A 14,053-nucleotide genomic window follows, 5' to 3' on the forward strand; every position below is an offset into this window, starting at 1 on the left:
CATATGTTTATAACTTTACATATTGATAATTAAAGATATTCACGATGAAAATAATGTATAATAAGTGTGAAAAGAAAAGTGTTACAAATATAAAAAAAAAACATAGGAAGTATATGTTATACTCCAAAGTTGTAATATCTTCATAAGCAAACAAACCCTTGTTAGATAAATGAAATGAATATGGATAATAAACAATGGGCCTTAATATATATGTTATTCCTTGCAGCTTCCGGTCCAGGTATTTGCTCCCGCAATGGGATTACTATCAAATTGGGTCAGTGACTCAGGTTCAAATACGTTATGGTCTCATGGACGGGTTCGGTCATCTTTAATTTGGATAATGTTTGGTTCAGTATTTTCATTTGGTTCAAAACAGCCTGGTTTAGGTCACTTCTAATTTGGGTGAAACTGGATAAATCCTTACCTTTTTTTTTTAAGATATGAGTAAACTCTTATTAATAATGCTGAGACTATTATGCCTCTAAAAATATTTATTTACATATTTACCTCCTTTTAAAAATGTATTTACCCTTTTAAAAGTATGACCACATTTTATGAATAGTGTTGAGACGATTATGTACCTAAACTATTTATTTACTCCATATTTGCCCTTATTAATTAACATTAATTGTTTTTTTTAATCTTAAGAATAGTGTGTGGATATTTATACGCCTAGCCTAATTAGCGCTAATTACAACGTCAAACCGAAAGAACTAGCTACCCTATTTATTAGAAATAAGTTCTACTCTCTCTCTCTCTCTCTCTCTCTCCTATATATATATATATATATATATATATATATATATATATATATATATATATATATATATATATATATATATATATATATATATATATATATATATATATATATATATATATATATATATATATACATATATATATATATATAAGCTACAGTTGGATTAAAAATTATGAAAAAATTAATTTATAAAAGTAGACATTATGACAAATCCAACAACATATTATATGATCATATTTATATATTGGTAAAAAAATTAAGTCAATGATGACATATGAATAATGAAAAATCCCAACTCTAGCTTATAAATAAAAATGGATGGAGTATTAAATTTTGGTACGGGTTTTATTTAGTTCAGGATACTCATGGTATGACTTGAGTTAATATTGGACATTTGAACTGGAACAGGCTTGTATGTTGTATCGTTATATTTTTGAGCTCGATTCAAATTTAGTTCAATTGAATAGGAATACTCCCTCCGTATTTTTATAGTTGCAACAGTTTCACTTTTACATTATTCATGTGTTTCACTTTGACTAGCTTTAATGATTTATACTTTAGTAAAAATATATTCATGTAGGATCTTGTTAGATTCGCCTCAATTTATACTATTTTAAGACCATATGTTTATAATTTTTACATATTGGTAATTCAATATATTAACGACTGAAATCATGCATCGGCAATCGTGAAAAGAGAACGAAGTGTTGCAACTACAAAGAAGCAGAGGAAGTATATATCAAGTTTGGATGAACTTTTGACCAAATTACTATGGGTTCAGATCAATTTCATATTGTATAGGCCTTGAATATTGGTCAGGTGTAATAATTATTAAAACACGGAGGGAGTATTGATTTTTTTTAAGTGTTGCAGTTTATTTTGGCACTATTTGTACTACCTTTGTTACTTTTTAATTGCAACAAAGGGGTATTTTTTGTGAGATATAAATAATTTCCTTTGTTGCAACTAAAAAATAATGGCAGAATTTTAAGTATATATAAACTTTAGCTTGAAAGGTACTCATAATGTAACATTTGGATGAAAATTTTGAACTATTTGGTCTTTGAAAATATACACTAAGGGTCTTACTAATTACTGTCGTCATGTTGGGAGTTTTTGCAAATCTACCTACAAAAAAGGGATAGCATGAAGTATTTGCTTAATCAAGCAATAATATCTCAGGTGTACCATATCTAAATCAAAATATACTTACTAAATAGTATTGATGAACCCTAGAGTGAAAAAAGGGAGAGAAATCTAGGAGATAGGGTGGTGATCGACTAGGGTTTTACATCTTAATCAACATATACTTAAGAAAAAATTTATAAACCCTAGAGTGAAAAAAGGGAGAGAGATCAAGGAAATAGGGTGGTGGCTAGGATTTTATAACTTAATCAACATATTTAATTAATGCACAATAGTTTCCTCGAGCGGGAAAATAAAGCGTTATAAAGTTAAAATTTCTTCACGTGGACATGCATTATATTGTATTTATTTTACCATTGCACATGTTAAATTTAACCTAGTAAGTCATACTGATCACGCAAACAACACTTCTCTTATCTATTGTTTTATAATTTTAGTTGACTTTCTAGTTTTCCTTGACTCTCTTGCACACTACAAGAAATGAGTCGAATACTGATGGTCAAAAACTATCTGTAAACATACCAAAAACTATTGGCCAACGGAAAACCATTCATCGGAAAAATAAGAAATACCAATGAAAAAGCCATCGATAAAAGTGATACCGTTGGTTTTACTGATGGCAAAACAACGTCGTATTTTTTTTAAATACTGATGGCAAAAGCCAACAATATTTTATACGGATGTCAAAAAGTTATCGGTATTTTCGGTTACCGATGGTCTTTAGCCATCGGAAAACTGTAATAAAAATAAAAAATTATAATACCCCCCTGCCCCTGCCCCCCTACCCCATACCCCCTAACAGCCTCCCACCTCCACCTAAACCACTACCACTACCTACCACCACCTACCTTTTCACATCCCACCACCAGCCACCATGTACCACTAGCAGCCACTGTGAACCACCCACCACCACTAACCAAAAAACACCAAAAATTCGAAAAAACAAGCAAAAAAACGTAAAGTTGAAAACAAAAAAAAATGGAAAAACGTAAAAAATCCCAGATCTGAAAACCCACAAAAATCAACCCATAAATACTAAACATCAATCAACGAAATTCCAAAATAAACCCAAATCAAACAACGAAATCAAAATTAAACCACACAAAAACGAAATTAACTCGCAATATCAAACAAAAATCAACATACCTTTCAAATTTCTTCTTTTTTGGGTTTAAATGGTTAAACTCGACCATGAAAATTCTGGAGTTTGACCAAAAAAAACCATAAACTTCGCATAAACCTCGTGATGGTGATGGTGGTAACCCCAAAACTTCCCAAAAAAAAAAAAGGCTACTTCATGACATTTGTGGTGGTGGTTGTGGTTTTTATGAGGGAGAAGAGAGGAAGAGAAAGAAATCGAAAGAGAGGAGAAAGATAGTAAGCTTACCGTGAGAGGAGAAACGTTGAGAGGAAAGCAGAGGGGTGGAGGAACGTCAGAGGAGAGAAAAGAGAGAGAGGAGAGGAGAGAGGAGAGAGGAGAGAGAAGGAGAGAGTAAGAGAAAAAAAGAGGCGGAATAAGAACTTTAGAGCTGCTAGGGTTTTTTTTGTCGAAACTCGAAATTTTCCTTTTTTAAATTTTTTTTCAAAAAAATAATACTGATGGCTAATACCCATGGTCCAAAGCCATCGGTATTTATTTTTTACCAATACCCATGGTCCAAAGCCATCGGTATTTATTTTTTACCGATGACTTTTTACCATCGGTAAAAAAAATTAAATTTTCTTTTTTTGAAAAAAAATAAATTCCGATGGAAGAAAGCTATCGGAAAAAATATACCGATGGCTTAAAAAAACCAATTGTAAATTTTATTTTTATTGATGGCTTTTATTGGCCATCGGTATATCCCATCGATAAATGAGCTTATTCTAGTAGTGGCAGGCTATATTATAATATGGATTGGAGGTTTATAGAGAGTCCAAATGATTTCAGTTAATTGATAACAAATTCATAACGACTAGAATATTCTATACCTTATTAGTAACCGACAAAATGCATGTAATGAATGAAAATGTATGCATGTGAAGATTAAATTACGAGAATTCTCCCCATAAAAAAATAAAAAAAAAAACGAGAATTCTCGTTACTTTATTTAGCAAAACATAATCATTAGAAAAATCAAACTTTTAATCTTGAAATATATTGGAATAAATCTATCGATTCATTTTTATAGTTTACTATCTTCACAATATTTGGGAAAGAATACTAAATAATGTCATTGTTATTACATAAATAAATAAAATAAACTTTAATTCATTCTTTTCTAAATACTCGGACATTTTAACCTTTTATATTTCATTTATTTATTTATCTATTGACAATAGCGGCGTGTTAGTTATCTCTCATATATAACAAGCGATGTAATTAATTATCTGAATTCTCCTTATCCAAAACTATTTGCATGCCCTAAACTTATTGACCTTGAGTATTATTTATTAAAATCTAATATATACAAAAAAAAAAGGCATTTTTGGAGAGCATTTGGAGCGTCACGTAAGAAATATACTTTTTCGACCAATAAGAAGAAAAATTTGTATTTTATTTTTGAATTAAAAATTATGTCGCCACCTAGATAAACGTAGCGAATTAGATTTGATATATCAAAAATTTTAATGCCACGTAGATTATAATCTACGAATTAAATTATTTTAATGAAAAAAATAAAGTAAAAATATAGGAAAAGATAAATTTATTAATTCAAAAAAAATATACTAGAAAATATTTAAATGATAAACGCTTATAATAAAGTTTGATACCTATCATTATAAGATAAATTTTGATAGTATTTATGATAAGAAATACAAATTGTTCATTAATTATAGTTAAATTAAAATTTGTGATACCTGCCACTATAAATTGACACATCATACGACACAAACAAAATTTCGTATCAATAAAAAAAACCCACCAAGCGAATTTTGTGTTAGTAATTTTGTCTTAATTTTCTATCATCAATGGCCAGGTAATTTTTAGCTTAATTTTTAAAATCCTATGTTTAAATTAGTATTTCTAATTATTACTTGAATTGTATTATTTGGGATACTCAACGATTATATGTTTATGTTTTATTTACTAAATGTTTTTTTACATGCAAATCTAACACATCATACGACACAAACAAAATTTTGTATCAATAAGAAACCCCATCAAGCGAATTTTGTGTTAGTAATTTTGTTTTAATTTTTGGTCATCATGGCCGGGTAATTTTTAGCTTAATTTTTAAAATCCTATGTTTAAATTAATATTTCTAATTATTACTTACATTGTATTAATTTGGGATACTCAACGATTATATGTTTATGTTTTATTTACTAAATGTTTTTTTTACATGCAGATCTAACACATCATACGACACAAATAAAATTTCGTATCAATACAAAACCCCACCAAGCGAATTTTGTGTTAGTTTTAGGTCATCAATGTCCGGGTAATTTTTAAAATCTTATGTTTAAATTTATATTTGTAATTATTAGTTACATTGTATTTATTTAGGATACTTAACGATTATTTGTTTATGTAATGGCATACGATTAGATGTTGTATACTTAATATATGGATGGCTTTGGAGATGATGGAAAAATTCCAATGCATAGATTTGATTTTATATCGCAACAATTTTTCATTTATTGGTAAATATATTGATTTATTTTATATAAATGTAAGATTTAATTTATATCAATTTCAGTTTGGCTAACATATCACGGTTCAATTTATCCATTGATGTAGTAGGTTGGTTGTGGACGAGGTTGGTGATTCTATCGAAATAAAAGATATGGTAAAACAATGAATAATGATTTAGGATTTAAATTATTAAAAATTTATCATTTCACATTAAAGATTTTATATAACGGAAAAAATATCATATTTACAATTTATTTATATTTAATAAATTCATTATAAATTATAGTAAAAAAAATATATTAAACTTTTGTAATTTTGTCTGAAATTATTAAATACAATAAATCAAATAATTAAAATCTTAGATGAAAAAATCATGCATTGCACGGGATTCCATCTAGTTTGTTACACTCAAACTTAGTAAGCCTTATTATTTGATGCCTCTATTGAACTTGATAACCTTTATTAGTTGATGACATTATTGAATTTGATAATTTATCTTTTTGATGGCTATTTCACCAAATGCCACTAAGCACTTTAATAATTCACCAAATGTCATCAAGGTTTTCAAAATTCACCAAATGCCACTGAGTTTTAAAAAAATTCATCGAGTACCATTAATGAATGACGGTTATTAACTCCGTTAGTCATTAGGGTTTAATCATGACACATGTGGACACGTGTCAGTCAGCTATTTGTTTTTTTAAAAAAAAGATAAATAAAAATAAAATTAAAAATTAAAAAAAAAAACTCTAAATCCTAACCCAACCCAACCCCACCACCGTAACCACCTGCCAAAACCAACCAACAACCCAAAGCCAACCGCCAGAACTCCTTGACCTCCTGCCGGAACCCCCTAACCTCCCGTCGAAACCCCTCAACCTCCCTCTGGAACCCCTTGACCCCACCAAAATCACCGACTCCACATCCCCTTTTCCTCCTCCCGAAAAACCACCCCAGCCACCGCCGCAACTATCTCACGCAATGCCCAGAACTCCGCCTGCCCGACTCCAACACCCAGACGACGACCCACAACACTCCACCTGCCCGACGATTCCCGCCCTGATCCCCACCCCAGCCCCCGCAACCACCTGACGCACCAACACAACCACCTGATGCACCAACACGACACATCACCGTAGTCACCGAAACCGACCAAGGAAACCCAGAATAAAACCCGACCATGGAAACCCTTCACCCCCAAACGGCTGAAATCAACCATGGAAATCCAGAATGGTCGATTTCTATGGCCGATTTCGTCATTTCAAGGGTGGAGGATATGAGGGGTGGTTTTGTGCGGTGGTCGGAAAACGCTGGGTGTTTTTTCGTGAGGGGAAAAAGCAGAAGGCGTTAAGTCGCTGGTTTTAGGGGTGGTGGTTGGGTTGATTTCGACGGTGAACGTGAGGCAGGGAGTACCGACGGCAGGGGTTGGGCTGCCGGCAGTGGCAGTGGTGGTGGTGGGGCTAGGTTAGGGTTTGGATTTTTTTTTAAAAAAAAAAAATTAATAAATTTTCTTTTTTTTAAGATTTTTTTAAAATTGAACCAATCATATCATGACATGTGTCATGATTAAACCCTAATGCCTAATGGAGTTAACGACCGTTAGTTATTAATGGCACTCGGTGGCATTTGGTGAATTTTGAAAACCTTAATGGCATTTGGTGAATTATTAAAGTGTTCGGTGGTATTTGGTGAAATAGCTGTAATTTTAAAATTCGTAAAATAAGATGGAAAATATAACCTTAATAACCCTATATATTCTCATATGGGATCACTGTTTAGACGTTTAGTATTTATCTATACATACACTAGTTAACTAATCCATATTAATCATACAAACAATACTTTTTCTTTGGGTTGACTTCCTAGTTTGTCTTAACCCTATTTCATGTCAAATTAATCGAGGAGATTTTTGAAAATAAAAAAATCTTAAGAAAATTTAATTAATAATAAGTAAAATAATAAAGATGAATTTGATTTTTAATATTTAATTGTTAGAGTTCTTATTACTTTAATATATAAACAGAAAGAAACCATAGCATTTATAGAAAAACAATCCAATTTCCAAACTTTAGAAATATATTAGCTTTTTTTTTCTTTTTTTCTTTCCTTTTACAAATCGAGATATATTAGCTTAAACAGTTGATTCAATGATACTCCCATCCGTCCGTATATAATAATACGGAGTATTAACTTTATACGTATACGTAGTATTATTTTAAATGAAAAAAATAATATGACAACCTTTTAATAAACATATTATTTAATTCTTCTGTTTAATAGTTAATACATGAGACATGAGTCACATGATGTATTATCAACCCTTTTAATTTCCCCCGTTCTTAAGACATATTTTTTTTTATACTAGCGCATGTTGTTGTTTAGGTTCATATGTAAAAAAAATGACCATAGATCACAAGAATAATCCCCCTTTTAAGAAAAGGCCAAATAGTACTAGCTGCCAAATTTCGTTTCATTAACACAAACATACTCCATAAATAACACCCCACCCCCCCCCTCCCCATCTTACAATTATTTCATTCACACACAAAAAAAAAAGAAAAAAAAAGGATAAAACAATGGAGAAGAAAAAAAAAGTATGGAAGAAGGAAACTCAATCAACAAGAGCAAGAGTAACCTCACATCATGCATGAGAAACAAGTCTAAAGTTTCAAAACTTGCAACTGGTAACAAAAATTAATGTTATTATTTAATTATATATATATGCATGCTTTTTGTTGTTTATTTTCGTTGCTTTGAATTTGATCATCACTGACAATTTTTACATGTCAAAATGATGTTACATGATTTATAACAAGCACCCAATCATATACATCTGCTCTACTGCACGTGCGCGATGTCAAAATCTAAACACTTGGATTGTGACAAGCACACCTACTGTGGCTCACTTTAAAAAATATGGTTGAAATTATTACTACCTTTTTTGTTTTGATTCATTTGGAATTCTGGATGTACGTACAACAATTTTTTTTCGTAATTATTACTCCGTATTTTTTTTTTCATAGTATCTCATTCTTTTAGAAAAATAGAATTGATGTCCCGTCAAAAAAATATAAAAGAATTGATGTCAGTCATGTCACATAAATGTTTGATTTTGCCTGTGAAAAAAGCTGTTGCACACTTGTTACTGGTCTCTTTTGATACGGAGTAGTCTTTTACTCTACAAATTTTAAAATAATTCACCCTAAATTAATCAAGACACCCAATTCATAATTCCATAATTCGGTAAATCAAACATAAAATTTTAGTTACGTGAATCTTTTAATCTTCTTAATGTATAAATTATTTTCTTAATGTAAAAATAATTTCGAAATTAAGCATAAAAATTATTGCACTTAATTTTTTTGTGTTAAAAACAATTATATACAATACCTCGTTCAATTCTATTTCTCTAGATTTTCTTTCTTTGCTTCATTTTGTGGCCAACATTGAATGTCCGTAGATTAAGCAACATATTGCATGTCTCTCAAGTCCAAATATTGTGTTACATTAAAAGAGGGGATGTAACAAACAGAATAAATCCGAAGTAACTTAATTAATAAGAAATGAGATGCATGTGACATATACATCGTAATACTTAATTAATTAAGATCCTTTTTGACACTTTTTATTATATATAAATTAACAGGATAACTTCTTTAAAAAAATTTACATATTTCAAATAGAGGATTCAAATCTGTAACTTATTAATTGTATACGACATTTTAATATTTACCAATAGACCAAGATCTCATTAGTAACTGTACTCGCTTGTTACTCGTAATTGTAGTGTATATACATGGATATGGATCTATGCATGTTTAATTTTATAATTATATGATCTCTTTAATTTTATGTTTTCAGCATCATCAAGCACCATTGGAAGTAACGTAACACCACCACTACAAACAACCCTCCTCCTCCTCCTAGGACGAGAGTCGGTCGTCCCCCGCGTCATCCATCATCAGTGGCAAAGGTGGCGGCAGCCCCACACCATCGTGAACAAGAATACATGCCTATCGCGAACATGATCCGTGTGATGCGACAAATCCTCCCCTCAAATGCCAAAATAACCGATGAGGCCAAAGAAACAATTCAAGAGTGCATCTCCAAGTTCATCAACTACATATCGGAGGAGGCCAACGAGATACGTAAGGTGGAACAACGTAAGGTGATCTCAGCTAATGACTTAGTAGCAGCCATGTCTATGCTAAAATTTGGCCACTACGCCGAGCCCCTCTCGACTTACCTTTATAGGTACCGGAGGGTAAGGATGACTATATCCAAGCTCTACGAATGAGGTTGTTTAGGCCCATTGCTGTTAGGCCCGGTGCAGCGATAGTCCCGCCACCTATCATGGCGGATCCCTATTTCTACCCTTGTGAAGGAGTGGGCATTGGTGGTGGTGGTCATGATGAATATATTGGGCAAGGGTAAGGAGTGGCTAGTATTGGTGGTGGTCACGGCGGATATGTTTACCAGGGGTATGGGGTGGCCGTCATAGGCGGTGGTAGTACAAATAATAGTACTATGATCAATATTGATGTTGGGAGTTCTAGTAATGACATTGGTGGTGGTAGTCAGCGAATATGTTGACCAAGGGTATAGGGTGACCATCATTGGTGGTGGTAGCTGATAAGTGTCAAATATTATATATTTATACTCCCTAATTATGATTGTTAAGTCTTTAATTTATACAAGTGTGTACTAATTCTACTGTTTTAATTGTAATACTAGTAATTAATAAATTGGGTATTTATGCGTTTTATTTTCGACTTAATATTTTATCGTAGATGATAAAGTCCGTCTACTTATGTCTCTCTTATTTTGCAGCTTATCATAATATTGAAGCCAAGGACTACACGTGAGCAAAATACAAGGAGTTAATCTTTTTAGTCTATTAACTATTACAAAAATAAAATATTGTTGACATCATCTTTCCTCAAAACTATATATGTGTCGCTTTCTTATGAAATTTTTTCCCGCCTAAAACCATTGATGTTGTCATTATTTGGTGATAGTTTTTTTTTGAAAGGATTTTTTTTCTTTTTTCTTTTGTGTGATACTTTGTAAACAAGCTAAGTAAATTCTTTCAACAACTTTAATCTAGAAAATCAAAGTGTAGTAAATTGATGAATAGCAACTATATTCCTTTCTTTTGATTTAAAGATCTATCATTCCCACTCCTCAATTCCTTAACACTAATATTCAAACGTCTAGAAGTTTCCTGAAATATCCAAACTGTATTTTTTTTAGGAAATCTCCTTCCAATGAATTTATGACAAAATTGAAAAAAATCATTATATATACAAATTCTATACTATATTTTTTTTTATTATAACCGTGCATCACACGGGGATAATCTAGTTAATTAACCTATTGTTGAGTATACACCTCATCACTGGTTAATAAAAGTTGTTATAACAACTTCTTACACGTCAGCTACTGCAATTAAGAAAAGCTAGCTAGTATTAAATAGCTATGCAAGTTGTATTTTCATTATTCATTCATTTGCAAACTTTATTCCTTGGTTCACTACTAGAAATAGGCCTTTTTTCAACGGACTGTTTCCGACGGACACGAATTTCAGTCGGAAATCCCATATATTCCGACGGATTTTTATTTCGTCGGAATATATGGGATTCAGAAAGAATATTCTGTCGGAAATTTATTCCGTCGGAATATAATTTTATAAAAATAAAAACCAACCCTCCTCATCTCTCTGATCTTTTCTCTGTCTTTCTCCTCTTCTCTTCCCCCTTCTCTCTCCTCCGCCCTCTCTTTCTCACTCTTCTCCTTCTCCTTCCTTCATTTCTCTCTCCTCCGCCCTCTCTTTCTTTCTCTTCTCCTTCTCCTTCCTTCATTTCTCTCTCCTCCGCCCTCTCTTTCTTTCTCTTCTCCTTCTCCTTCCTTCATTTCTCTTCTCCTTCTCAGTTCTTCTCTCACCGCCGCTGCACAACCAACACCACCACCACCGCCTTCTCCTTCCTTCATTTCTCTTCACGCCTCGCAACAATTCACGCATGAAACATCAAAGAACAAAATAAGGTTTTTCATGTCAAATTCGACCATGAAAACCCTAGATATAGAGTTTTCATGGTCGAATTTGACCTTTAAAACCCAAATTCAAGATAATTTCGGGGTTTTGATGGAATTCAAGGTAATTTCTCTTTTCTCTCTCTTATTTTGTTTCGGGTTTTGCTTGAAACATCAAAGAACAAGCCCTTTTTCTGGGTTTTGATTTGAAATTCTTGGTGTTGATTTGGAATTTTGGGTTTTTGTACGGTGAGATTTGGAATTTGGAACAAGCCCTCTTTTTGTACGGTGTTGATCTAGAGTTTATTTTTGTTGATTTCGTTTTTTTTTTTGTTTAATTTTTATAGATTGATTTCGTTGTTTTTTGCTTGGTTTTTTTGTGGGTTTTTTATGTGATTTTTGTGGATTTTTTTTTCGAATTACTTAGTTTTTTTTTTTTTTGGTTTTTGACGGTTAGTGGTGATGGGTGTTTCACGGTGGTACTGTTTTCTAGTAGTGTTGGTGGGGTTTTGGTTAGGGTTCGTTCAGGGTTGGGTTAGGTGGAATGGTTTATGGTTCAGTGGTGGTGGGTGGCACTGGGTGGTCTGGGCTGGTCTGGGCTTAGGGTTAGGGTTAAGGTTAGTTAGCGGGTGGTGGAGTAGTGGTGGTTTGATGTGGGGGGTAGTGGCAGTGGTGGTTTGATGTTGGGGTTAGGGTTAGTTAGGGGTTGGTAGTGGTCATACGCCGTGCCGATGGTGGCGCGGCGTGTTTTGTTTTTTAATTTCATTAAATCAGCTTCCGACGGATTGGAATTCTGTCGGAAACTTTCGACGGAACTTTCCAGTACCTGAATTCCTCTTCCGACGGAAATTCCGTCGAAAAAGTGCTTCCGACGGAATTTCTGTCGGAAAAGGTCGCTTTTCCGACAACTGGTTGCGACGGAAATTTCGTCAGAAACGGGTTTTCCGACGGAATTCAGGTTGATGCCGACGGAATTTTTCCGTCGGAAATGGCCTGTTTTCTAGTAGTGGTTTTCTCTTTGTAAAACTTCTTCTTCTCCATTAATGCATTTTAGTTTTAGCTGAACTTCTACGGATGTAGTAATGATGGCAGAAAATATTGGTGTCTTGTTCTTCCTGTTTGCTTAATTCTGCTTTGCTTGTGTTCCTTTGATTTTTCTTCGCTGCACACTTTGACATGGTATCAGAGCGGGAAATTGAGGGTTTGATGGTTTGATTTCTTGTAATTTTTCTGCACTTTGGTTTGATTGTTTGTTCTGGTGGTTGATTGTGTTTTTCTTAAGGAAATTGCTTGATTCCGGTGGTTTTAGTTAAGGAACTTGTCAATTCTTCGTTTATATTTTTTAATTAGATAATCTATTAATTGTTCGTGGTTGCGATTGTGATTTCTTCGCGATTTTTTAGTTGATATCGTTGATTCCTAGTTGATTGTTGTTATTGATTCAATCGTAGTGGTGTTTGATTGTTTAGAGTGTTGCATTTAGTTGTTGATTGTTATTGTTCTGGTTATTGTAGAGGAACTAGTTGAGATTCTTTAAGGATAATCGATTTTGTGAATTGTTGTTTGTTTGAGTTAACAATGGCGGCTGGTCAAGATACAACTAGAGTTCTTGAGCTTACACAAGACCCTAGTATAGTATATTACATACATTCTTCTGATAACAACAATTATAAGTTCATCAATGAGGTGTTTGATGGTGAGAACTACAGTTCTTGGAAGAGATCAATGATAATAGGTTTATCTACCAAAAATAAGATGAGTTTTGTGGATGGAAGTCTACCTAAACCCTTATCTATTGATGTTACCTACAAAGCTTGGGTAAGTGATAGGCGTGTCGCGTACCTAACAAAAATAACCTAACGAGACCACTACTATGTAGACGGGCAAGTAAGGATCGAATCCCAAGAGACTAAGGTTCACCTAATAAAATAGACTCAAATAATCACTAAGCAAGTAACAATCAATGGTGAAATATTCTAAGAACTAATATATAAAGAACTCAATAAATCTAAAGAATGTGATAAATCAATGAACTAAAACATCCAAGATCAAGTATCACCACAATTACGATCGATGCAATTATCTATCTACCCCTAGCATACAAATCCAATTAACATGGGGAAAAGCAAACCCTAATTAATACCAAGGACCTCTCTCGAGTATCAATGGCTTCTCTAACCACAATCAAGCCTATTCTCATGGAATCATGCAAATTAAAGACATTAAACACTTTACTTCGCTTCCCAATTATCAATTCAACTACTCTTGTGATGAATCTCAAACCCTAAATTGATCTACTCAAATCCGTTAAAACCCAACTCTCGTTGTGATTAAAACTATGGAATAATGACAATACTAATTATCCCTAATCTAGTATTGGCATAATCACAATCAATTTAGCATAAATAATCGCAATTGTCATTAGAGAATTTAAAGAATCAATTCATGCATCAATCACAATTGGGCTACCCTAGATCTTGGAATATAAAAAA

At 32.7% G+C, this 14,053-nt stretch overlaps 1 protein-coding gene across 1 annotated transcript; it reads left to right on the forward strand.

Annotated features, from left to right (window-relative positions):
• Window positions 1-9,552: 9,552 nt before the first annotated feature.
• On the forward strand, window positions 9,553-9,962 carry LOC110732675 (nuclear transcription factor Y subunit B-6-like). Its single transcript, XM_021912648.1, has 2 exons — window positions 9,553-9,696; window positions 9,783-9,962. The coding sequence occupies exons 1-2, from the start codon at window positions 9,553-9,555 to the stop codon at window positions 9,960-9,962; spliced, it is 324 nt and encodes a 107-aa protein (XP_021768340.1).
• Window positions 9,963-14,053: the final 4,091 nt, after the last annotated feature.

This window comes from Chenopodium quinoa, unplaced genomic scaffold (genome assembly GCF_001683475.1).
Source record: "Chenopodium quinoa cultivar QQ74 unplaced genomic scaffold, ASM168347v1, whole genome shotgun sequence".
In the NCBI taxonomy this organism is placed as follows: Eukaryota; Viridiplantae; Streptophyta; class Magnoliopsida; order Caryophyllales; family Amaranthaceae; genus Chenopodium; species Chenopodium quinoa.